This window comes from Myotis myotis, unplaced genomic scaffold (assembly GCF_014108235.1).
Source record: "Myotis myotis isolate mMyoMyo1 unplaced genomic scaffold, mMyoMyo1.p scaffold_m19_p_35, whole genome shotgun sequence".
Taxonomy (NCBI): Eukaryota; Metazoa; Chordata; class Mammalia; order Chiroptera; family Vespertilionidae; genus Myotis; species Myotis myotis.
Window position 1 is genome coordinate 935,174 of NW_023416341.1, and position 24,824 is coordinate 959,997.

Below are 24,824 nucleotides of genomic sequence, written 5' to 3' on the forward strand. Positions count from 1 at the left end.
GAAGGCCCTCTGTGCAGGGCACACTCACAGGCCCTTGCTGACCACTGCCCTGCTGACCTGACCCCAGGAGACCAAGTTCTGCCCTGCTCAGTGTCTCTGATTCTTTGACCGTGGGAGTCGGTGCTCCATTCTCACCCCTGGATCGGGGCTGGGTGAAGGAGAGATTTAGTCTGACAAGAATAGGAAGCAGTGAGGAGATTAATTCCCAGGTAAAAGGGGGGGAAATAAACACTCACTTGAAAATAAAATTCAGATTTAACATTATCTTCTCCCACCCCAAAAGTGCTTGAATGCCACCTTGGCGCAGAGAACAGTAGTTCAAAGCTGTGCCTGGCCGACTAATGAGCAGTGTCTCCTTGCAGCGTACTTACCGAATACCAAAGGAAATTCGCGTGGAGCCCCAGAAGTTCGCTGCAGAGCTCATCCACCGCCTGGAGGCTGTTCAGCGGACTCGGGAGGCAGAGGAGAAGCTTGAGGAGCGACTGAAGCGGGTGCGGATGGTGAGTAGGCTTCAGTCAGGGAGGTCACGCAGATCGTGGTTTCCAGGTTATTTTATTACAGCTTCAGGCCCTGAGGGGCCCCCTCCAGGTTTTCCCAGAGCCCCCTTTCCCCCACTTGACTGCACACTGGCTCCTGACATGCTTTGACCTGGCCTGATGGTTAGCCAAGGCACGCTTTCCTACGACATCTACCCCCTCTAAAGCCCCCACCCCTTGTTCCCAGCCTGGGCTTTCTCCCTGGGAAGAGCTCCTTATGGCTGGGCCCTGAATGTGGGCCTGGGGATCGACCAGCAGGTGTCAGCTGTGGCCTTGGTTGCCAGGGTTGGGGGTATTTTTTTCCACCTGCTTGTGGGAAGAGAGTTAAGAGGGAGGCCAAGGCAACTCTCAGCTGTCGTCCCCAAAGTAGGCACCACGCAGAGGCAACACCAGCTCAGCTCAGGGAGATTTGGCACAGGACATGTCCAAAGTGCAGACTAACCAGCTTCTCCTTTCACCCCAGGACCAATTTCCTTCCTGCTGTCCTCTTGGTGCCCCAGGCTCATCCCCCTCTACCAAGGCCCTCCATGCCAGACACCTGACCCATGCATGAGCACACGTGCCTTGCTGGCCATGTCTCCAACACCCCACATGCCCCGTTGGCATGTGGAGCTGAAATTTTCCTTGAGTGCTGGTGGATGGAGGCCCCTCACAAGCACCTCTGTGTCCTGGGCCACATGCGTCTGTGCAGAGCAGAGCATGCCTGTGGCAGGAAGGGCCCACAGCTCCCACTTGTCACCTCAGAGCATAGAATGGCTTAGGTTTGGATGTAGGCTTCTGTTTATTTTGTCTACTGACCTGTAGCCTCATTTGATGAAGTGTTGAATGCTAAGAATTTAATATTTGTAATTCATTGCTTAAATGCCTTTCTGCCCATAACTGCTGAAGAGATACCTTGCTTTTGTTGTCCCGGGTGTCATTCTATAAGATTCATTTCCATACACATTCAAGGGCGCCAGTGCTGGGACATCAGTAACCGGCGTGCCCCTGGAGTGAGGCCTTCCCTGTGCCCCTTGCACTTCCTAGCTTGTTGAACTTTATTCACTGAACCCAGTCCCTCCTGAATTCCATGAGCCTCCATGTCGCTGGTAGACAGGTTTTTGCTTTTCTCTTAGCAGGTAGGAATTACCTGCTGGAGGTAAATGGTCACCACCAAGTAAGTGGTTGTCTTCCATTCTTTTCTAAATATTTTGTGCTCAATACCTGAAACTCAAAAATGTGATGTTTCTTGGAGGAATTATTTCTCTACCCGATCACCTAATATTCCTATTTAAAATACAGTACATGAGCCCTCCTCAGACCCCATCAGAACCCCTTGGGAGGGGCTTACTCTCTCACTTTACATATCCCCAGATGAGTTCTGTGCACCTGAAACTGGATACACTGACATAAGGGTAGACGTGGGACAGAGCAGATGGTCACTGCACATAGGGAATCCTGCTGGCTGTGCCTTGCAGCTATGATCCTGGGTTCCAACCAAAGGGCATGGCTCCTCCCATCTTTCCCCACATCAAGACATCAGGTAGATTTCAAATAGCATATCAGAACCTGAGATTCATGTTCTGATATGAACATGGTACCAGGAAGGCAAACCTGAGAGTAACAGTGGTGATTTCTAGGAAGGAATGTGCATGGAAGTATTTTTAAGCGCTCATGCACCTACACAAGTAAATTTTTCTTACCAGCATCCTTTCCTCCTCCCCTCATGGTGATTGGGTGACCCTCACTCTGGCAGAGCAGGTGCCAGCTATCCTCCCCAGAGTTCCCACAATTCAGTGAACTCTCCGAGGTCACTCAACAGGGCACCCATCATGCTGGGTTCTCGTGTGAGGGCAAGGGTTAGACTTCTTTGACCTAGAGGGAGAGGCTCTCAGGAGCCGGTCAGGGATAGGCCGTCTGATGGGAGCCAGGGACACCGAGTGTGCACTCACTGAGGCCAGCTCTTTCTCAGTGCCCATCAGAGCCTTATTGAGTAGTTGAAGGAATAGTTAGGAGCGTAGTTTCAGCATTTTAATAGCCTTCTCTGAACAAATAAATGCAGGGAACAGAGTCACTATGAAATATGGAATATTTTAGCAGGAGGTAAATCCCGAATTGTGACAAAGCTGGTGCCTTCATTTGTTTAGCACAGTGTTTCAATGGGCATCAGCTCTTTGTATGAGGGGTCCCCTGAACATGTCATAGTTAACAACTCTTAAAACAAATGTGCTCATTAAATAATGTGTGTAATGTTTCTTAAATGGAATCTAAGAAAGGAAGATTTCACCACCTTTTTACTATATAATTGAGTTATTATAATTGTTTTGTCAAGTTTTTAGTTTTGGCTCAGTGGCTGTGTGTGTTTGTGGTCCTTGGCAGGTCAACCTTTTGGGCGAGACATTGTGAAGGCAGCTGTGGCTGTGGGTATTCTGTGTGTTTTTCTGATGTCTTACTCAGATGTTTTTTTCTCTGTGGTGTCCCTGGCAGGTGCAAGGCGGCTGTGTCTGGAACCACTACCAGCTCTCAGGACAGGGGTTGGACCCAGCTGCCAACACCCAGTGGTGTTCTTTAACAGAAATGTTCAAATGAACAGCCCTTTGTATGTCTCCATTGTCAGTTTAGGAGCTAATCAGCAGGCACCTGGCCTCAAGCTCAGGTGGGCTTACTACATGCAGTGGCCTGCAGTGGCCTTCAGAAATGGGTGCACGGACTCTAGGTCGTGTGCTCTGGCCCGAAGCTGCTCCAGCAAGTTTGCTCCCACAGGTGTCCCTTAGTCCTCGGTTGTGGCACACTGCCCAGCAGCTGTCAGTTCAGTCTCTGTTATCATGTGCAATCTGTAATCTAAATAAATCATGCTATTAATAACAGTCCTTTTTTTTTTAAAGGGATAAGTACACAATTTTTAAATAACTTTTATTATAAAATTTTGAAAAGAAAAGCAAAGAAGAAAATGAAAACTATTATCTGAACAGTTAGGTAAATCTGTTACATTTCCAAACTGTAAAATTGAATTCTTACATATGCAGAACTACTAAGAAAAATTGGATCTCAGCTGAAGGTTTGCACCCCCTCACCTCTCAGGAATTCAGAGGTTTCCTCTTGCTTGCTGCTACTTTAGGAGATAAATGGCTTTAATAACTTTCAGTGCCCTGGGAAGACCCCCAGTAAAAAGTCTCCTGGTCCCTTAGCCCTGCAAAGCAAAGGGATTGGGATGGGGACACAGGATGGGAGCCCAGGGGTCCAAGTCTCTGCTGAGGTGGCTCCAAGCTGTACCCAGGAGGGGGTGCATTCACCCTCTGTCTGTTAGGTCCCTTCTTTTGTACTTTGTCCTCTGCAGTGCCATTCTACCCTGAGCCCGTTCTAATGACATTTAGATACTTCACATTAGTGTGAAATTTTGTGGTAAACTTTTGGAGATCTTTTTATATTAAAGTACAGGTTTAGCTTAGTTCCACTTTCTTTTCAATTATTACCAAATTTACTGAACATTATTCTGGTTTGGACAATTTAATAAAATGAGAAAATAAATATGATATGTATCTTTTGAAATTAAGGTGATAAAATGCTTCTGTTACAGTATTGGTTATATTAACTTTTAGAGAATTGAATAAAAGTTAGTTAATGTGAGAATTTACCAAACACATAGCAAGATAAAAAACAAGAGCTCTTCTGTACAAAGGCCTTTGAAAATATGGCAGTATAAATTGAGGAATAGGAAAATTTCACTGAAAGAAAACAAAAATCCTTCTTGAGAAGCATAAAAGAAAACTAAACCAGTGCGAAGGTTGCTCTGTGGCCCGGACCGGCAGTGGTGGTGTGTTCCCTGAATCATTGGTGTGTGGCAGCTGCATGCCCTTGCACACTTGTGCGTGAGCACCGCTCCCTGCCATCCTGTCTGCCCCCCGTCCTGCAGCATAGCCTGCTGAGAGCCTGGCTGAGTTTGTTCAGGAATCAGCAGGGACAGAAAAGTCGCTTGGAAGTCCGGCACCTCCCTTGGCCCTTGCCTCATCCTGGGCTCAGGGCTCCTGACCCCCAGGACACAGCACCGACAGGCTTTATGGTTTTGGGATTTTTTTGGTTGTTGTTACTTGTTTATTTCCCAAAGTGTGAGGTTTTCTTGGTGCAGCAGGTGCTAAGAGGTGACATGCGACCTTGTCCCTACAGGAGGAAGAAGGGGAGGATGGCGATGTGTCCTCTGCCCCCCCGGGGGCCAGTCATAAGCTGCCTTTGGCCCCGGCCTGGCACAGCTTCCCACCCCGCTACACGGACGTAGGCTGCACAGGGCTGCGGGATGCACATGAGGAGAACCCCGAGAGCATCCTGGATGAGCATGTGCAGCGGGTTATGAGGACTCCAGGCTGCCAGTCGCCCGGGCCTGGCCACCGCTCCCCTGACAGCGGACACATGCCCAAGATGTCGGGAGTGCTGGGGGGTACAACCTTGGGGCACAGTAAGCACGTGCCCAAATTGGGGGCAAAGCTAGAAGCGGCTGGCCTGCATCTCCATAGGCACAGCCACCACCACAGCCACCATGGTGTGGCCAGGCCTAAGGAGCAGGCTGAGGCCGAGGCCATCCGCCGGGTCCAGAGCAGCTTTGCATGGGGCCCGGAGCTGCACAGTCACACAGCCAAGACCCGAAGCCACTTAGAGAGTGTGGGCACCACCCCCAATGCCAACGACAGCCTGGCCTACAGGTGAGTGTCTGGGGTGGCCAGAGCCATGCTTTGAGATTGGGGCCTTGGATTCTTTGTCCTTGGGCTTCCCAGGGAGAAAGGGGTTGCCATGAGAGACTGTGGCTCCTATGGATTCTGTTCTGATTTTCTAGACTAGAATTCTCCTTTAAAAGTCTTTAAACCAAGGTCAGCTGCAGAGACTTGCAGGCGTGTCATGGCCAAGAGCTCAGGTGCCAGGTAGAGGTAGACACCATGTTCTGCCTGGGGTGTTGGTCCAGCCGAGGCTCCAGCTGTGAAGTGTGGTTAGATAAAGATCCATTTTAGAGTGAGGTGTCTGGATGAGGAGGAGTGGCCGGGCCCTAGATGTCTCCACCAGGCAGGTGACCTGGGCTGGGAGGACACAGGCAAGTGCTATTGCTGATCTTTGGCTCCAGCTCTCCCAGCCGATGCAGCCTTCCTTCACTTCTTGCCATGGAGTCACCTGAAACAAACCCCAGTAACCCACAGAGCTGGGGCGGAGGCTGCTAGAACATGCCACTTTGTTGAGGCCTCTATGTTCAGGGAGCCATACAGGGTTGGAGCAGAGGTAAGTAAACTCAGTGGGTGACTCCTAGGTCTTGCTTTTGCAGTGGGAAGGCCGGCATAACCTCCAAAAGAAATGCCAAGAAGACTGAGTCAGGGAAGAGTGCCAGTACTGAGGTGCCAGGCCCTTCAGAGGACGCAGAGAAGAACCAGAAGATCATGCAGTGGATCATTGAGGGGGAGAAGGAGATCAGCAGGCACAGGAAGGCTGGCCACGGGTAAGCAGCACCTTGTGTCCTGAGGGGGTGGGCACAGACATGCAAACTGGCTGGCGACCTCCAGAGCTGCTTTACCAGTGTCCAGAGTGGCATAGTCCCACCCACTGTCTTACTGCAAAACATGTACAATGGAAGCAGTTATTCAAAGGGATCCAGTTCGAGCTGTCAAAGCACAAACGCGTTGACGTCTGCCCTGTGTGGACCTGTGATGGGGTGGGGTCCCGGATGCAGCTTCAGTGTCCTGGGCAGGAGTGCCCACTGGTGAGGTGAGGTCAATCTGAAGTCACCATGCCTCTCACTGCTGCCCCACACTGAGGAGGGGGCCTGCTGTCACATAGCTGCTCTCACACATGACATCTCCACATGAGAATGACCTAAGGCATCGGGGCAGTGAGGCAGGTACCTGACCCTTACTCCAGCCGGGGCTTCAGCAGAAGCCTCTGTGTTTACACCTGATCATACCCTCAGCAGTGGGTGGGAGAAGGTTCTTGTTTAGTGTGCGTCCCTCTGAGCTCTAGATTATCCCACTGGGCTAGTCCTTCCTAAGGCACACAGGGCTGGCTTAGATGGGCCTAGGCCAGAGGTGGGTGACGCCCAGGGGCCCTGGGCCTGGAGCTGACAGCATCTGTCCTTCAGTGGGTGGGCCATCCCCTCGTTCCTCAATCTCAGATTTCCCTGACCCTCAGCATTTTTTGGCCATCGTTAGGGAGGACTGAATATATGTGTGAGGCAGGTGAGCCTGACCTTGGGAATGAGCCCCCCCACCAGTGTCCAGACCCCGTTACAGCCACAAAGCCTGTCCTAGTGAGGGGGCCTCTCCAGGAGCCCCGCTCCTGCTCTGGTTGGAGTGGGTTCGATTCTCAGCTTCTCTGAATTTCTCTCTCATGGGTCTGTCCCGGCCAGTCCTCCCACCCCAAAAGAAGGATTTCTGTGGCTGAAGAGTTAAGAGGTACATCTAGAAATAGCCTCCCAGGTTCCAGAGGCTCCTGCCGTCAGTCAGATGGGCTATTTTAAATTGTGGCCTTCAGTGTCCCCACCAGGCCCTCTCTGGCCTCCCAGGAGTCAGGACCATGAGGCCTCTGTCTTCATTGTTCTTACATAAGGCAGGTGGGCTGGGGGGCATGAGTGGCAAGGAAAGGAAGGGGTAGGAGATGGGAAGTGAGGGGTAGGGAGTTAAAAGGGTTGAGAAGATGGGGGTGTGGGAGGTTGGGAAGTGGAAAGTGGTGAGGGGGAGAGGTGGGCAGAGGTCTCCCTGTGGCCAGCCTTATGGGGGTTTTAGGAGGAGGAGCCCACCTCCCCGGGGTATCTTTCTTTGGGCAGTTCTGGTGTCATGAGAGCATTGGGCCAGCCCACTTCAAAGGGGGCCATCTTGGGTTCCCTCATCTTTGCTCCTGGAGATCCCCCTTTCGAGCTGTAGCTGCAAGAAGCTGATGTTTTTACTGGAATCCCATCAAGTGGTGGAGCGACGGTGTGCTGCACAGGTGTACAGCACATTCTCCATGTTAAACAGCAAAGAGAAAGGCATGATACCACATCGAGAGAAAAAATTATGTTTAGAATTATGCCAAGTGTGTTCAGTATTTTTTAATTGGGAAGGAAATAGATCAATATTCTGAGTGGCTATTTCTAAATTATGGATTATTAATATTTTTTTCTTTGACTTTCCTACGTATTTCAGGTTTTTCATAAAGAACATTAAATATCAAAACATCTTTTATAAAAAGTCTTTGTATAGGATTGATTTATATATTCAATAAAGGTATTAAAAATGAGTTACAAAAAAAGAAGTGTGCAAGAAAGGAATGTTTGTGTCACGTAGTATAGGAGGAAAATGCTTCACCTGGCTTCCATGACCCGTGTCACAGGGGGATTCCTGACCCAGGCATCCCGGGATCATTGCTAAGCTCGGCCTATGCTGCTGGCTCCTGCCCAGCTCCAGATGCCTGTCTAGGGCCCGAAGTTTCACGTTCTGCCCCATCTGTTCTCTGACTCTCAAAAGGTCTGGGGCGAAGAAGCAGCAGATTCACGAGAGCTCCAGGCCCTTGTCCATTGAGCGTCCTGGGGCTGTGCACCCTTGGGTCAGCGCTCAGCTTCGGAACTCTGTCCAGCCCTCTCATCTCTTCATTCAAGACCCCACAATGCCACCCAACCCGGCCCCCAACCCCCTGACCCAGCTGGAGGAGGCCCGCAGGCGTCTGGAGGAAGAAGAGAAGAGAGCCAGCAAGTTGCCCTCAAAGCAGAGGTACAGGACCATCAAGGAGAGCAGGGCTTGAACCTTTCAGGGCCCCTCCAGGTGCCGTGGCTATGCTTTGGGGTGGAGCTCCCTGAGGCCTGAGGTCCATGCATAGAGCCACACTGGGTGCCCACCAGCAGTACTGGATTTTTCCTTTCAATTTCTTCCACACGGCCCTGCTGGAGGCAGATGGTCATTGCACTGTCCTGGGGAGGAGAGGATGTCTGTCCCCTGATCATGCCTCCTGTGCTTGCACTCACCCTGGGACTTTGTGGGAGGCCATGGGGTCCCCTTAGTGGCATGGAACTGCTGGAGGTCACACAGGTCACCACTGGCTATATGCATGCTCAGGCTCAGGGGTGTTGGTCCCAGTGGGTCCTGGCTGCCTCTCTTCAGGAGCCTTCACCCATGCCATTTGCAGGTAGAGCAGTAAACAGTGCTAAAATATGTGCCAGTATAAATCTCTTCTGGAGAGACCCCAGGCCCCACAGCCACTCCTCACTGTGCCCTCTGGGCTTTCAGGGCAGAGTGGCTCAACCTGCTGCCTCTATGGCCTTAGGCTAGGCCCTGTTCTCTCTTCCAGAAGAGGGGAACCATCCCTTCTGGGTGACAAATCTCTCCAGGCAGGAGTGTGGCTTCCCTGACCTTTTCAGCTGGGCCTTGAGGTCACTTTTCACAGACATGCTGGCTCATTGGAATCTCTAGGCGATAATGGTTCCTGAGGTGCCCGGAATCTGTAGCTTTCACCAGGGCCTGGCATCACGGCCACTGTTTCCTCAGATGTGACTGGTTCCCCTTGCCCACTCTTCAGTCATCCGGTTCCTGACTCTGCCTCCCATGGGCCTCACTGTGGGGGGGGGGGGGGGGGGGCTATGCTGCTCTGGGGAAGCTGGTGTTGGGTGCAAACTCTCCCTAGCGTCCATCTTATCAGGCACAGATGGAAGCCTGAAGGTGTCCCCGCGTGGTTGAAGGTGACCATGTTTTTCACAGCCAACTGTTTTACTCTGTGATCTTGTTCAGTCAACATAGAGCCAGCTGGCTCTGTGCAGGACCCCTGTGACCTGGAGGCAGACAGAGCAACAGAGGGCAGCCTAGGGAGAGGCTGGGGCGGGAGGGCTCGAATTCCTCCTGTTGCCGGGGGCTTCCTGGGACATCATTACTGCTGCGATCTCCAGGAGGCAGGGCTCTCGTCCCCTCTTGACACGGAGCTCTCCTTACCAGCACCTAGTCAGCTCCTCAGAACACCATGGTCTTTCTGTAGCTAGTGGAACCATTCTGTGATTCGTGTTTTGGGGGGTGAGCCGCCTGCGGGGTTTCAGCCAGTGGCTCTGGCATCTCCAGGTGTCTTTGGTCCAGGGCATGTGAGCCTTTTGTAAATGCCACAGAGCAGAGGTCTGGATGTGGCAGTGGGGTTCTAGGCCTTCCTCAGCTCCTCGTGGGGTGACCCCCACCCAGATCAGTCAGAGCAGAAATTACTGTTAGTGTTGCACAGCACATGCCCAGGGTTGATGGCCACTTGGAGAGGAGCTGCTGGCCAGTGAGACCCAGAACAGGATTCTGGCTGCTTCGGATGGAGCAGTGACCATGCTCTAGGACCCAGGCCCATGTCAGGGGGCCAAGTAGGAAGAACTGCGCCCTCAGGAAAGAGGCCAGATGCAGGTCTTCTCAGTGTGGATGAAATGACAGGATCCTAGCACCTCAGATGAGGGGTTCCCCAAAGTATATTCCAGGGAGCCCAAGTGCTCTGACCACAAATGAGGAATGTGGGAAATCTGAATGATGAAGGCAGCATCTGTTTCTTGACTGATCCTGACAGCTTCACCACCCAGGAAGGGGTTTGCCTAACTCACATGGTGGAAGCTTTGCGTGGTGGTAATTGAACCTCTTGGGGAGCACATGCTCCGCCTGCTGTCTGTCACCCTGTTGTCACCGCGGAGTGTGGAGGCCCTGCCCCAGGCCTGTGTGGCTCACTGACGCGGTTGTTCCCTAGGTATGTGCAGGAGGTCATCCAGCGGGGGCGCTCTTGCGTCAGGCCGGTGTGCACGCCCGTGCTGAGCGTGGTGCCAGCAGTGTCCGACACGGAGCTCTCCGAGACAGAGTACGTGCGTCCCCTGCGGGTCCTCTTGTACTGCTCATCCAGCCTGTGCTGTGGGCCAGGGGCTGTGGAGCAGCAGCTGTTTCCCAGGACGGGAGCCCGGGCACTGCATTGGAAGAGCTGGGGCTGCAAGCTGCTCACAGGCCTTTCCTTCCTGTCTCTGTCAAACGGAACACTGACCATCCACGTGGTGACAAATGACCAACTGGTTAGAGAGGAGGTCCCATATGTCACCCAGCCAGGACTCAGGACTTAGGGTCAGGGTTGCACCTGTGGTGCATGTCCAGGTGCTGTGTGCACAGCGAGCCTGGGTTCTCACGTGGGATGTATCTGCTCCCCAGGTACGCATAGAGTAGGGTGGGCGCTAGGAAGCTACAGGCCACATGCAGATAGTGCTGGCTGCCCTATCCTTGCACTTCTGCTCAAGATAGAGCAGAAGGAAGTCCTCCACCAAAGTCCTCACCAAGCTTACCCCAGACAATGCCAGCCAGCTCTGATTGGCCCCACCAGCTCACTCCTCGGGGTGGCCCTGGAAGAGCAGGAACCTGTCTCCTTTCTGTAGAGAATGGGTCCACACAAGACCCCGAGGCAGGCTCCCAGAACAGGCTGGGTTTGAGGTTTCAGGACTATGGGAAGGAAAGCAGGAGCCATGGAGTGTGGCTCGAGTGGTGGATAACCACACAGATGAAGTGACTCCATGGTGTGTGCCCAGGAGCACCAGGGAGGGGAGGGTCCCCATGGAGAGAAGAGCCCACTGTGAGTTAAGGTGGCCTTCCTGGCATGACACTGGTTCAGGAGGCTTCTCATCACGCCCAGCTGGCAAGAGCCAAGAACTGTGCCCATGTGTACCTGGGCAACTGCAGAGCAGTCACAAGGACAAGGGGTGCTGGGGGACAGAGGAAGTGCTACCTGTCCCAAACACAGAATGGCTGCTCAGGACCCGTCAGGGTGAGGGCCCTACCCCAGCCTGAGTGGGAGAGGGTGCTGGCCTCACACCCCTCTTTGGAAATCTGGCTGGCTGCTGCCTCTGGTCTTTGGACAAGCTCTCTGCCATGGGACAGGTCCATTTCAAGACCCAAAACAATTGTTTGTCCAATTCCTGGTCTTCAGATGTTTTTTCATTTGGGAGCAGTAGGCTTTATCTGGGGTACAAGCCGTGTAGTCCAGCCTAGAGGCAGGGGCTACATTGGTTCTAGTGGCCTGGCCACCTTAAGAAGCAGGTAGAAGGATCTACTGTGGGCTCCAGCCCTGAGAAGCCTGCTGGCCCATTTCATGTGGTCTGTGTCAGAGGTGCTGCCTACTAGCCAGTCCAGGCCACAGTGAGGCCAGGAGCTTCCCGGTGGTGGTGGAGGGTGGCAAGTGAGCTGAGGCAATATGGAGACGTGGGGCAGGCAGGGAGGGGGGGGATGAGCTGGATTCCACGCTGTCTCTTTGTGCATAGGGTTGGGGCTGGATGCAACTGTATGGGTGGGGTGAGCATTGGGGCCTCTGGATGCATGACGTTTCTGAGTGTGTGGCAGCTCACTCCTGCAGGCCTTACCCCATCGTTTCCTGGGAAGCGTGGGCCTGTTGGGGAGATGACCTGTGGGAGCTCGGCAATAACCACTGTGTTTCTGCCTCCAGGACGAAACCACAGAAGAAAACAGGAGGTGGGAGTGCCCAGTTGTGTGACAGCATCGTTGTGGCCTACTACTTCTGTGGAGAACCTATCCCCTACCGGACCCTGGTGAGGGGCCGTGCAGTCACCCTGGGCCAGTTCAAGGAGCTGCTGACCAAGAAAGGCAACTACAGGTGAGAGTTAAGGGCTGTGGTCTGTGGTAAACAGGTACCCTGTCCAGGAGAGTGTTGTGTGCTGGGTGCCCTATTCCCACCCTGTTCTTATCCCATCTGGTCCTTGTTTCCCTCTTACCTGCTTAACCAGCCCTGAGCTGTTGGCAGGAGCACCTTGATGTGTGAGGTGTTGATGGCCTCAAGGCTCCCAGCCCCAACTCCCAGCCTTAGGTGACTGAGGCCTCCAGGTCAACCGAGGGGTCTGGACAGTCCTTGCCTTAAAAGCAGGGAAGCAGGCCCAAGCACAGTAGTCTGCCTGCCCCCATGTCGGTCTGAATCTGGGTCAGCCTTTCTCCAGCCTTCTGACTCAACCCATTTTCACTAGACACAGAATCCAGGACCCCCCTTTCCAGGGTCTGCCGTGGGCTGCTCTGCCCTGCCAGCCTGAGACTAGCCTCTGAAGGCTCCTGAGTGAGCACTGTAGGAGGAAGGGCCACATGGGGTCAGCTCACTGCGGCCTGGGGGGGGTGGTTTCCTCTATCCCAGTGATGGCGAACCTTTTAAGCTCGGCGTGTCAGCATTTTGAAAAATCCTAACTTAACTCTGGTGCCGTGTCACATATAGAAATTTTTTGATATTTGCAACCATAGTAAAACAAAGATTTATATTTTTGATATTTATTTTATATATTTAAATGCCATTTAACAAAGAAAAATCAACCACAAAAATGAGTTCACGTGTCACCTCTGACACACGTGTCATAGGTTCACCATCACTGCTCTATCTACTGAGTGGTGAGAAAGTGCCCTTTGGAGGTAGAGGGTGTGGCCACTAGAGGAGGGCCCAAGCTCTGCTGGCCTCTGCACATCACCCTGATGGAGATGGGAGATGACAGGCTCAGACCTTAGGAAACAGAAACCCCAAACCTGCCTGTGTCTCCCCCATAGCATCCTAAAGGCCAGGGCAGAGGACCCCACAAGTGGTCACTGTACTGTTCACTGTCAGCTCTCTGGCAAATGGGCATCAGGCAGAACCAGCTTGCACGCCCTGTGTGATATATTTGGAATGTGGCCACCAAGTGCTGTGCATGTGTGGAACCATGAGGCCACCACGCTAGGAAGTCGGGAGGCCCCTAGGGTTTGGGGGTGTGGGCAGGGGAGGAGTGGACAGGCCCTCATCTCCTCTCACCCCCGTCCCCCAGATATTACTTCAAGAAAGTGAGTGACGAGTTTGACTGTGGAGTGGTGTTTGAAGAGGTTCGGGAAGACGAGGCCATCTTACCTGTCTTTGAGGAGAAGATCATTGGCAAAGTGGAGAAGGTGGACTGACCTGCAGGCCAGGCCTCTGCGCCAGGCAGGGCCCTCATCAGGTGGGGCAGGGATGGCCAAACTGAGAGCCCGGAAAGGCTGTGCCATGTCAGGTGCTCTCATGTGTATGCAAACACGCGGCTTCTCGTGTGAGGCCAGGGACTGCCTGCTCTATAGCCACCCACCCCTTTGGTCCATCTGTGTCCAGGTGAGCAGGGGTCCCGTTGAGTGGTCCCACAGGTGTCTGTCCTGCTGCCAACAAGGAGGAAGGCCCCGTCCACTCCTCCACAGCACTACTCTGAGAGTCCGCCCAAGCAAGCAGGGAGCAGCCCCCTGTGGGGCCGCCTTGCTGACCCTCCCCAGCGGAACCCCGCTGCTAACCACGGGCCAACCTTCTGGCGCCTCCCCCCAGGGCTCTGCTTCTCCCTCCAGAAATTGCCCACCATGCCCTACTCTGGTCAGGGCCAGCTCAGGCCCGGGGTTCAGGGGCTTCTTGGGGGTCTCTAAATTGTACATGTCACCGAGTGCCTTCAACACAGCTTGTCTCTTGCCTGCCACTATGTGGATCCGGCGATGGGGCACCTCAGTGCTCCCTCTCCACCCTCAGTTTCCACAGCGCCGGCTCAGCGGGTCCCGGCTCTTCCTTCGTAAGGGCCCATGTAAATATGTACATTCTCAGGCTAGGGCTAGCGGGGGCTGCCCCGAGCCCATTTTTCATGCGCTGACTTGTACAATGATCTTTTAAAGGTACTTGGATAATAATGAAATAAAACCAGTTTTTGAACCTTCCCTGGCTATAGAGCGCACGGATCTTCTGTCAGTGGGGCCTGGTGAGCGGGTGCCTCATCCTCAGCCCAGTTTCCAGCACATGTGACCCGTCTCCTCTATCCCGGCCTGGTTATGCGCAGCCCATATCAGGCCTCAGCAACAAGGTCATACTGGCACCAAGGGTCTTGGGAGTAGGGTGTCTTGTGGAGCCAAAGTTGGCAGCAACACCGTGTGGGGATCTAGAAGCACCTAAGCCAGGGATCCACGAGGAGGTCTGGGGACAAGGGCTAGGCCCCATCCCACATGGAACCCCAGGAGGCTGAGATTTGGCCAAAGTCAAATGGGGGCCAGCCATGCTCAGGAACCACACACAGTCCAGGGCCAAAACTCTTTATTCAATGCCCACAATTTCCCAGGCACCGAGGAGATGGCTCCCCTGCACTGATGGGGTGGCTACAGCTCCTCCTTGAGATCCACAGTGGAGTTGGCTAATGTATCCTGGAAAGGTCACAGAGGCCCAGCTGGAAGCTGTGCCCTTAGCCCAACCTTGCCCAGTCAGCCCCATCGCCACCCATCCGAGGGCATGTCCGAGGCCTGGAGCCTTGGAATATAGGCACTCACCGGGAAGGGAGCTGAGGGCTCCTCAGCGGGCTCCTCTTCGGGTAACTTGCCCCCGTTGTCCAGGAACTTGGAGAAGGTCTCCAGGTCTCTGGCACTTTTGTATTCAATCACCTGAGGAGGGACAGGAGGGTTTGGAGGATACACCATGTCCTCCCAGATCATGCCCTGCCCAGACCACACCCACTCTAGACTCCACTGGCTAAGGCCCCACCCTCCAAGACCCTTTCCTGCCCCCAGGCCACACCCTATACTAGGTAGGCCTTGCACTCTAAGACCACAGCCCCTCCCAGAGCGCACCTACTAAAGCCACACGCTCTAAGACAGCGGTTCTCAACCTGGGGGTCGAACGACCCTTTCACAGGGGTCACCTAAGACCATCGGAAAACACATATATAATTACATGTTGTTTTTGTGATTCATCACTGTGCTTTCATTATGTTCAATTTGCAACAATGAAAATACATCCTGCATATCAGATATTTACATGACGATTCATAACCGTAGCAAAATTACAGTTATGAAGTAGCAACGAAAATAATTTTATGGCTGGGGGTCACCACAACATGAGGAAATGTATTAAAGGGCCGCGGCGTTAGGAAGGTTGAGAACCACTGCTCTCAGGCCTTGCCCCATCTCCATCTAAGGACTCAGACATCAGACCAAGGAAGATGGGGTCCAACCTCACCTTCCGACCCTGCCCTGCTGGGAAATACTTGAGGGTGGGAAAGCCCTGCACAGCAAAGCCCTCCAGTTCATTGGCCGTGGCATCGAGCTCGGCAATGATGATGTCTTCGTGGTCCCTGTACTTTTCGGCCAGTGCCTCCCAGGTTGGTGCCATCTCCTTGCAGTGGGTACACCACGGGGCATCTAGGACAGGGGGATGTTTGCACAGCCAGCGGGACCCCATACTGCCCACCTATCCACTGTCTCCTGCCCTCCACACTCACAGAACTTGATGAACACATTCTTGGTTTCGTCAAAAGCCACCTGCTCGAAATTCTTGCCCACAAGAGTCTTGACAGGATGCTGGTCCCAGTCAGGGGGGACCTCTTGACTCAGAAGATAGGGCTGGGGGGAACCGGGCCAGGTGCTTTGTTGGGGATCTCTCCTGAGAGCTGCTGCTCCCACCCCCACACCCTAGGTGGGCCATCCAGCACAGACCTTGACTTTGCCGCTGAGGACTGAGTGGCAGAAGGTGGTGACCCAGGCTGCAGTGACCGGCCCCCTGTCTGCAGGCTTGTACTTCTTGGTGGTCTCCATGTTGATGAAGCGCAGGGTGGGGGCCTCCTCTGCCCTGAGCCCGAAGTACTGTAGCACGTGGTTGTTGTTGGCACTCACGTCCACCGCCACGAACAGCACCTGCCAACAGGGAGTATGCACTGGGCACTGGCCTCCCCCACACCCGCCCCTCAGCCCACCCAGCCAGTACCTGCCCCCGGAATGGGGGAGCTGCCTCCCTAAAGCCTGCCAGCAGCTCCTGGTGCGGGGCCAGTGTCTGGTTGATGAACAGCAGCAAATGGTTGAGGATCCTGGCCGCAAAGATCTTGGGGGACGTCTGCAGGGGTAGGCGGGGCTCATTGGAGCTGGCTCTGTGGTCACCCTCCCACTCCACCCAGTGCCCATTCCTGTACCTGCAGCCCAACTCACCTGGCTGTTGAACTCCGTGACCAGGTGCATGCTGTGCGTGAGGAGGAAGCTGGACAGATCACCCTGGTCCAGGCCCAGCTCCTCATCCACTGGGAAGTCTGCCCGCCCCTCGTCAAACTGGACAACACCCGGTGGGTCAGTATAAGCCATAGTCCTGTCCCTAACCCCTGCCTTGGCCCAGACCCACCTTCTTGAAAAGGACCACAGTGTCCTTGGTGAGGCCAAACTTCTGAAAAAGCTGCGGACGATCAGTGAGGCCAAAGGTCATGTCCAGAGCATCCTGGGCCAGAGCCAGGAAGGTGGCCACGTCCTCATCCTGCAGGTCCTAAGGGGTCCACGTCTGTGAGGCCATCTGGAGCCACAGGCCCCGCTCCCAAGGCCTGGCCCCTGTGCCACTAGCTCACCTGGAAGAAGCCGATGACCACTACGTCGTGGGCATCTATCAATGCTTGGGCGCCCTCTTCATCCTCCAGGCGTGTGGTGCTGGACCCCACCCGCCGCCGCAGCCACTCAGCAATGCCCTCGGCTTCCCGGGGGCCTGTGGAGAGTCCCGTCAGCCTGGGCCCAGCCCCTGGCCCACACCACCGCACACAGGCCTGCCCCTGTACCAGTGTACTCCTCCGGGTTCGTGCGGTTCCCATCGCGGAAGAACATGAGCGTGGGGTACTCGGTCACAGCAAACTCCTTGGTCAGCTCTGGCTCTGAAGGCCCATCCACCTTGGCCAGCCTGGTTTTGGCTGACTCTGCTGCCAGCAGGGCAGCTGCCTTGATGTACTCAGGGGCCAGCGCCTTGCAGTGCCCACACCACGGGGCATCTGGGGGACAGGGCCATGAGTGTCCCTGGCCTCCATGGCCCTGGTCACAGCCCCTGCTCCCGCCTGGCCAGAGCTGGCAAACTTGGGGTCAGTCAGCTCCAGCATGGAGCATGTCCTGTGTACCTCCCTCCTGACTCAGCCACACTAAACCCAAGCACCAGAGGCCAGACCACTCAAAGCTCCCAGGTCAGGAGTGCAGTGGCCAGCACCTTCCAGACAGTGAGTTGGAGAAGAACCTTCCATCGCTGCTCCCTGAGGCCATGCTCCCTGCCATATGCCGCTGACTGAGGCCTGCCAGCTCAAGGGCTTTTACATGTGTAAAGGGTTGTAAGAAAGCCACAGGAGAATATGCAAGGTGTGAGCTTTATCTGGCTCTTCAGTCTAACTGAGGGTCTCCCTTATACCTTTGCCTCCCCTCCCACCTGCTCAAGTTGGACCCCCAGACCAGCTCAGCCCCAAGGCTCTGCCTCAGATGGAGCCAAGTGCATGAGCCAAGTGCATAAGCCCCGCGCGGCAGGGGGCTGAGCACACTGGGTGACACCGGCGGGTCCCCCAGCCCTGCTGACCCTGTGCACTCACAAAACTCCACCAGCAAGGCAGGGTGCTCCTGCAGGGCCCGGCCCAGGGTGCGGTGGCTCAGCACCAGGATCCCATCCTCCTCAGGAACCTCCTCCTTCCCGGGCTCCTCCGAGGGACCCCCTGGCTCCGGCCCCTGGCCCCCCAGGCTCCAGGCCCTGAGCAACAGCAGCAGCAGCACAGACAGGAGCGGGCCGTCCATGGCAGTGCCGGGGCCCGCGGGGCGGGGGCAGATAAGGGGGCCGGGGGCCAAGCAGCGGTGGCCACGTGGCGCCCGGTCCTGGTCGCAGGAAAGATAAGGCCCAAGGCCCCCCCACCCCCGGGGGAGGGGAAGCAGACAGAGGCAACGCTGGGCACTGAGACAGGTGGAGTTTAATAGGGCTGTTCAGGGCACAGCGCCAGGCCCGGGAGGGGGTGTCCCGAGACGGGGCAGAGGGCATGAGGGGTCTGGCCACTGACTGAGGGGGCTGGACAATGCGTGGGGGTCCCTGTGCAGTGACTGACAGAGGCAGAGGGAACAAGGACCCCGAATGGGGAGACTGGTCCTGGGGCAAAGCAGGGGGGTGGGCGCTCAGCTCTTCCAGTCTTGGCAGATGTGGAGGCCCCACTCCCAGGAAAGGTGGTCTGCCCTGTCGTCGTCAGTGAAGAAGGATGTGACCACATAGGTGCCCCTCACCAGGGCGCCTCTCGGCGCCTCCTCCACCGGAGTTACAAACTCATACTCCTGGGCTCTTGGGCCATAACTGCCCACCATGTACACAGCCTTGTCCACTGGGGGAGGAGGAGGGCATCAGGGGCTGCCCTCTGCCCCATATCCCCCCCCCCCGCCCCCCCCCCCCCCCCCGCCACCGCCGCCAGGCCCTTCACAGGCCCTCACCTCGCAGGCCCCTGCGGTAGGTGTGATGCAGACACTTGAGGCCACTGACAATTTCCTTATTGACCTGAGGGACAAAGAGTGTTAAGGGGTCCCTCTGGGAAGCCGATCCTGTGGGTGGCTGGCATCGCCCATGACAGCTGCCTCACCTTAAAGGTGATCTTCACTTTGTAATCAACACCCTCCTTCAGGACGAACACCTGATTTTTCAGTGCAGCCAGCTCCCCTGTCAGGGAAAGTGCAGCTAAGGAACAACCTCTTTCGATGGCAGAGCCCCTGCCCCAGGAGCCCCCTAGGGGGCAGTATCTGTAAAGTCTACGTCAGCGGTTCTCAACCTGTGGGTCGTGACCCCTTTAGGGGGTCAAACCACCCTTCCACAGGGGTTCGCCTAAATACATCCTGCATATCAGATATTTACATTATGATTCATAACAGTAGCAACATTACAGTTATGAAGTAGCAATGAAAATAATTTTATGGTTGGGGGTCCCCACAACATGAGGAAGTGTATTAAAGGGCCGCGGCGTTAGGAAGGTTGAGAACCACTGGTCTACGTGATGGGTCTGAGGACTAGGGTTTGGGCACAGGGTTCTAAGCAGTCTCTACCCCAAAGATCAGTCCGTGGTTTGCAGCAGACGCTTACCTGTGAGGTCCATGGTCATGGGCCCGGGAGCCTGCTCAGACATCAGAGTCAGCCTGGTCACCTGCACGTTGGGCAGGCTTGGGTCTGAGGAGAAATTGGAAGTCTGCTGGATGCACCCCACCCAACCCCCACCCCGCCCCTCTCACACCCATGGCCCGAGCATACCCACGGCCGGCAGCAGGGGACCCAGAAGCACCCGCTTGTACTTGGCCAGGCTCTCATCGTCTGGGTCCAGCTGCTGGATCTCTAGGAGGCTCTTCCTCCCCGGGGCCCGGTACCCTGGCACAGCCTCGTCCAGCACCTCATCTGGCAGCAGCTGCCCCCCTTCCTTTTCTGTCAGAAGGACTGGGGTCAGGGAGGTGAGTGAGCAACTGCTGCCAGCCACCCTGGCATTCACTTGTCAAACGGGAGTCTCCCATCCGATCAGGTGGACCTCCCGCTGCCCGAAGAAACTTAAGGGGAAGCCAGTAGGGGCTCAGGGAGGGAGGGAGTGTGCGATTAGGGAAGAAGGTGTGAGCTCGGAGTGGGAGGTGCATGGGGGCTCAGGGAGAGGGGTGGGCTCTGGGGGTTGACAAAGGCTCACAAGAGCCAAGTGACGTTCCTGGAGGCATCGGCTGCCTTCTCCTGGCCCAGCCCTTCATCTAGGGACTCTGAGGCCAAAGGTGGGGGCAATGAAGACCCCAATGGGGGGCAGCTCCAAGGACTAGAGGCCCCACCATTGAGTGTGACCTCCAAGGTCTTTCCTGGAGCAGGGGCTCTGCCCTCACAGTCCTGAGTCCCCAGTGCTCCGGGGCCTCCTCCCGTGTTCCCACCATGCTCCCGCCCCTATCAGCCTGCTCAGCCAGAGACCCGGGTCTCTGAGGGCCTCCCCCAGTCCTAGGAGTTCCTTCCACCGTGTTCCTGTGGGGGGAGGCGGAGGGGGCTCTCAACCCTCGAGCTTATGCTGGGGCCACCTCCCAGCGTCTCCCAGAGCCCCTTCCTCAGCGGCGCTGGCGCAGGGGTCTCTCTAAGCCCTTCCCCTAGTGTCTTGGGACAGGGTTTGTGGGAGTCCCTGCACACTGCGCTCCTGGCTTCTCAGAACCGCCACACGCCCTGAAGGAGCCCAGCCCCACCCAAGGGAGTAGGCTCTGTGGGGCCGGTTCCGGGGGGGGGGGGGGGGGGGGGCGGGGGGAGGGTCCCCCATCATCCAGGCTTCACAAGCAGACCCGCCCACTCTTGGCTCCTTTACCCGAGTGTTTAGCCCGAAGGAAGCCCCCCACCCTCGCCAGAGCGCTGCCAGGAGGACCGCATCACAAGGTCCCCACGCGAGCCCCCAAAGTTTCCACGAGGGAGGGGCCGGTCCCCACCCCAGACTCAAACCGGCCCCCGCCAGGGCCCCCCCGCCCACGTGGCCGCCCTGGCCCCAACCCGGCCGGCTCACCTCGGGCGCACAGCGCCAGCCGGAGCAGTTCCAACAGCTGCGCCCCCAGCTCGCACGCGTCCAGGCCCAGCATGGTGGCCCGCGGCCCGGCCCCGCCGAGCAGCCGCCGAGGAGCCGCCGCCCGGCTTGGCGCTCAGCCCCGGCGCGACTGCGGTGAGCTCATCCCGGCCGGGAGCGCCCCCCGCGCCCAGCGCCGCGCCCGCGCCGCGCGCCCCCAGCCGCTCCGCGGACCCCGCGCAGCCCCGCAGAGACGCGCGTGTCGCCCGCACCGCGCAGGCACCCGGCCTCCCTGTCTCCGACCCACCGGAACCCCGCACAGCTGCCGCGCACACTGCCGCGGCCACGGTCCCAGCGGCCCACCCGACTGCACCCTGCTCTGGCCACCGGGCTGCCGTACCCCCTCGGCGCCGGCAGGAGTCGGGGGCTCTTGGGGAAGCCCTCAGGGCGGGGCCGGTGGGGGGCTGGGGCGCCCAGTGGAGCAGGTGCGTCCCCCTCCCCATGTCCCCGGGCTCTCATTAGCGGTAAGCAGTGCAGGCTGCACCTGGGGCCCAACAGTCCCCCCCTCCCCCCCCTCCCCATCCTCGGAGCTTCTGTCTGGGCCGAGGGGACTCCCAGAACCGCCTGGCCTTGGGGGCTGGGGGACGCTATGCGTGTCTGCACAGCCTCCTGGCCCTGCGCCCCAGCGGTTACAGCCATCAGCCACAGAGCAACCGAGTACACATGCACAGGCCGGGCCCCACCCACAGCCATTTCTCAGTGTCTACTGACTGGCCTGTGTGGGGTGGTGGGTGGGTTGGGGGTCTCTATGCTTTGGGGACCCGAAGATTCGGAAGACCCTCCTTGTCCTTGGGGAGAAGAGGACACTGATCCGAAACAGAACCAGGTGGTGGAGTGTTGGGGGGGGGGGGCAGAGAAGGGGCTCTGGTCTGACACCTAAACAAACCCTGGGGTGAGTAATGGGAGGCAGCCCCGCGGGGACAGGGCTAAGCTGGACTTCAGACCGGGACAGCTGGTCAAAGGCCTAGGTGTGAGTGGAGCAGGAGGAGGTGGAACAGCCTGCATCCCCTTCTTTCTAGACCCCCTGGGCCCCCCTCTGGCCCCTCCTATTTCTGAGGACACCCAGGGGTTGGACCCAGTCTTGCCCAAAGGAGCCCCTATGTGAGCAGGAGGCCAACAGGCCCTGGGGACTAGGGGGCACTTGGGCTTGGGAGGGACTGTCCTCTCCAAGCCCCACCTGCCCCCGGTCTTCCCAAGGCAGGATTGCACCCTTCTCCTGCCCCCGGCTGGGGCCCAGGTCCTTCTGGGCCCCATTCCTGCTGCCTTTCCTCTGGGGTAGGCAGGGTCAGTCAGGGAAGATACTTGTCCCCAGGTGGGGGACAGCTCTGGCCTCCCGTGGCCTTCAGCCTCGGTAGATGCCCACTCATCCAGAGAGGACAGCCAGGCCTGGGTCCGGCCTGACCTCACCTGTGTGGGTGGGGCTGGGTGGGAGGCGTTCACTGGCATCTAAGGCAGGATGGTAACCTGGCTGGGCTAGGAGCTCCCTCCAGTCCCCCCACCCCAGCTCATGCTGGGCCTGTCCTCACCAGCACTGGGAATGGATTCAGATCACAGGTGGAAGGCTGCTGGCCAAAGGCTGACCCCATCCTGCCCTGCCCCCAAGCCCCTGAGGGGAGAGGGAAGGAGGGGTGTGCCACGCCAGCAGGACCAAGGGTGATCCCGAGGGGGGGGGAGTGAAAGAGAATGAAAGCTGGGTCTCGGTGGGACGCTGCTCCCTGATGAGGAGACAGCGCCAGCGCCCACAAGCCGTGTCTTTATTTCATAGCAGATGCCACGAGGCAAAGCAGGGGCGTGATCACATTGTTTACAGCATTCTCGTGAGCTCCAACCTCACTCAACTACATGCACCCGAACTCTATCACAAGGCACGTGGGGCCACGTGTTTGGACCATAGGTTCAAGTTACAACCACAGCCGTTGGCTATAATTGTGCTGGGAGGGCCCTGCCCTCCAGCTGGGACTTGCACGTGGCAATGAGAGGACCCTGTCCTTTCATTAGTCTGAGGCTTGAACCTGGCCAAAACACCGCAACCGCGCCCCACATCTCCCCCTTTACTTTTGTTTTTAAACATGCCTATCTACATTATCCAAATACTCTAAATAAATTATTCAACATAATCAAAACATCAAAACAAACCCCTGGTTATTAAGAAAACCATAAACAGCAATGTTAACAAGAGAACAAAACTCTGGCTAATAACAAAGCAATACCAACGCAAAACCAAGTTACAAACACGTCAACATTTTGAGGATATCTTACTCAAAGTCCTCGGATTTTAGCTCCGCAAGATTTTACAGAAAACTGACAGTTCACCAACACTAGCACAGCTTCCACTTGCTTTTTTAACATTTGCTTGGCCTCAGTGGCCATCTTCTTCAGCTGACTCCATGTTGATATCTCTGTCACTAGCGTAGTAAGATGTCGCTGATGCAAAACCAGTCCCCTGGACCAGGCTGTTCAGGCGGTTGACCTCGGTACTGAGTCCGCACCAGTCCCAATCAAATCGGCCTCATCCACGCAATTGGAAGTCTGGTCCCTTTACAGCTTCTTTCTTTATCCGCTGCTGCATGGAAACGAGCAACCCTCGGTCCTGCAGAGCCGGAGACTTCCCACTCTGAGTCTGGCGTCTCACAGGGACCCAAAGTCCCAGGGAGCGATCTGGTCACACAAGCAAAGATAACCAAAGTCTAGAAACACTGCAACTGCTGCAAGAGCTTACAATCTAGGTCTAAAATAAAAATTACTTCCTTAAACAACGTCGACCACAGCCATTTTTTACTTTACAGTGGCTTAAACAAAGCCGAGGAGATTTCCACCTTATATTTCCTAATTACTGCTTATTTCTACTTATTTCTCTATATCTATAGCTTATTTCCTACCATGTATTTTTACAGCTTATTTCTTACCGCTTATTTTCTACAGCTTATTTCTACTTATTTCTCTATTTCTACAGCTTATTTCTACTTATTTCTCTATTTCTACCGCTTATTTCTACTTAATTCTCTATTTCTACCGCTTATTTCTACTTATTTCTCTATTTCTACCGCTTATTTCTACTTATTTCTCTATTTCTACCGCTTATTTTCTAACGTCTACCGCTTCTACAGCTCATTTCTTACCGCTTAATTTTTACAGCTTATCTCCTGAGTTTCCCAAGTTTTACACCGAGCTAACATTACCACACTTCGGCTCCCTACCTTTTTGTTTTTTGGCCTTATCTCACTTTTGCTCTTTAACACATTGCGTACCGCATAGAAATCTCTAAGACATACGCCAGGGACCGCACGTTTTGGGGCAAACTGCACGTTATTTAAATCATCATAACTACAGATCATAATGCACTTTAGGTGTTGTTTTTCAATAATTATAACATTTTTATTTACAAAAACAATTAAACAATTGAAGTTCCTAGTACTTCTTTAACGTATGGTACTGCGTAAAACATTTTCCTCTGTGAAGAGGGACCAAACAAAATTTACATAAGTATCTAGATTCGCTCCTTTTCCATGGGCGGCACAAACTGCAGGCTCTCGTAGGAAATTTTTTCTTTCCACTCGCTGGGACACACGTAGGTTCATGCTGCTTCATATCACCTGACAACCTTTGGGGTGGATCTTTACGAGGTGCTCTCCTTGCACCCCCAGGGGAAGGGCTGGACAGATTTGTCTCTGGTTCCAGAGAGCCTTCATTATTGTCATCCGTTATCCAGTCTCTCGCCACCGATAGCAGAAACTGTTTATACTTCATTTTTGCTTGTGGACTGAGGACGTTGTACACTCTAAATGAATTGAAAAGTCCACAGTTTATAAGGTACAGCACTACTTTTTTTGTCCATTTCATTGTTTTCCTTAGAATGGAACAACACGAAAGGAACTGATCCGCACGGTCAACGCCTTTCATGTGGGCATTGTATTCCTTGATGCAGGTAGGGTTTACAATATTCTCTCCCGTTTTTTTGTTTTTGTTTTTGTTTTTATTAGTTAAGGTATTACAAATGTGTCCACATCCCC

General features: G+C 55.3%; 3 protein-coding genes across 10 annotated transcripts in view; 1 reads left to right on the forward strand and 2 right to left on the reverse strand.

Annotated features, from left to right (window-relative positions):
- AXIN1 (axin 1) overlaps nt 1–14,188 on the forward strand; it is an 81,436-nt gene extending 67,248 nt beyond the window's left edge. For 3 of the 6 annotated variants that reach the window (XM_036303007.1, XM_036303005.1, XM_036303003.1), the window contains 7 exons: nt 363–500; nt 4,680–5,209; nt 5,818–5,988; nt 7,988–8,230; nt 10,212–10,319; nt 11,940–12,107; nt 13,288–14,188. In XM_036303007.1, coding sequence (XP_036158900.1) covers nt 363–500; nt 4,680–5,209; nt 5,818–5,988; nt 7,988–8,230; nt 10,212–10,319; nt 11,940–12,107; nt 13,288–13,414 — 1,485 coding nt within the window. In that variant the 3' untranslated portion in view covers nt 13,415–14,188. Of the gene's footprint in view, nt 1–362; nt 501–4,679; nt 5,210–5,817; nt 5,989–7,853; nt 8,231–10,211; nt 10,320–11,939; nt 12,108–13,287 lie in introns of those variants that run through there. The other 3 variants (XM_036303004.1, XM_036303008.1, XM_036303009.1) reach the window with 3 other exon arrangements.
- A 51-nt stretch (nt 14,189–14,239) lies between these two features.
- Nucleotides 14,240–18,064, reverse strand: PDIA2 (protein disulfide isomerase family A member 2). 2 transcript variants are annotated; one of them, XM_036303011.1, is made up of 11 exons: nt 17,824–18,064; nt 17,038–17,244; nt 16,834–16,967; nt 16,617–16,754; nt 16,430–16,546; nt 16,212–16,337; nt 15,944–16,141; nt 15,730–15,850; nt 15,468–15,649; nt 14,783–14,893; nt 14,538–14,659 (listed from the first exon to the last, which is right to left on the reverse strand). In XM_036303011.1, the coding sequence occupies exons 1-11, from the start codon at nt 18,020–18,022 to the stop codon at nt 14,615–14,617; spliced, it is 1,578 nt and encodes a 525-aa protein (XP_036158904.1). In that variant the 5' UTR covers nt 18,023–18,064; the 3' UTR covers nt 14,538–14,614. The 2 variants fall into 2 exon arrangements, with proteins under 2 accessions (XP_036158903.1, XP_036158904.1); XM_036303010.1 differs by having other exon boundaries at nt 14,240–14,893.
- A 110-nt stretch (nt 18,065–18,174) lies between these two features.
- ARHGDIG (Rho GDP dissociation inhibitor gamma) lies at nt 18,175–21,128 on the reverse strand. Of its 2 annotated transcripts, none has more exons than XM_036303014.1 (6): nt 20,758–21,128; nt 19,503–19,670; nt 19,338–19,421; nt 18,844–18,920; nt 18,698–18,761; nt 18,175–18,591 (listed from the first exon to the last, which is right to left on the reverse strand). In XM_036303014.1, the coding sequence occupies exons 1-6, from the start codon at nt 20,828–20,830 to the stop codon at nt 18,392–18,394; spliced, it is 666 nt and encodes a 221-aa protein (XP_036158907.1). In that variant the 5' UTR covers nt 20,831–21,128; the 3' UTR covers nt 18,175–18,391. The 2 variants fall into 2 exon arrangements, with proteins under 2 accessions (XP_036158907.1, XP_036158906.1); XM_036303013.1 differs by having other exon boundaries at nt 19,503–19,682; nt 20,758–21,123.
- Between the last annotated feature and the right edge of the window lie 3,696 nt (nt 21,129–24,824).

Bases quoted from the DNA above. Each gene is read 5' to 3' on its own strand.
- PDIA2 (XM_036303010.1), bottom strand. From the start codon at position 18,022: ATGGACGGCCCGCTCCTGTCTGTGCTGCTGCTGCTGTTGCTCAGGGCC. The intron at 16,755-16,833 runs GTGAGCTAGTGG...TGGACCCCTTAG, and splicing joins TGGTCATCGGCTTCTTCCAG to GACCTGCAGGATGAGGACGT. The intron at 15,650-15,729 runs GTGAGTGTGGAG...CCCCTGTCCTAG, and splicing joins GAATGTGTTCATCAAGTTCT to ATGCCCCGTGGTGTACCCAC.
- ARHGDIG (XM_036303013.1), bottom strand. From the start codon at position 20,830: ATGCTGGGCCTGGACGCGTGCGAGCTGGGGGCGCAGCTGTTGGAACTG. The intron at 18,921-19,337 runs GTAAGCGTCTGC...TTTCCCTGACAG, and splicing joins CATGACCATGGACCTCACAG to GGGAGCTGGCTGCACTGAAA. The intron at 18,762-18,843 runs GTGAGGCAGCTG...TTTGTCCCTCAG, and splicing joins AAGTGAAGATCACCTTTAAG to GTCAATAAGGAAATTGTCAG.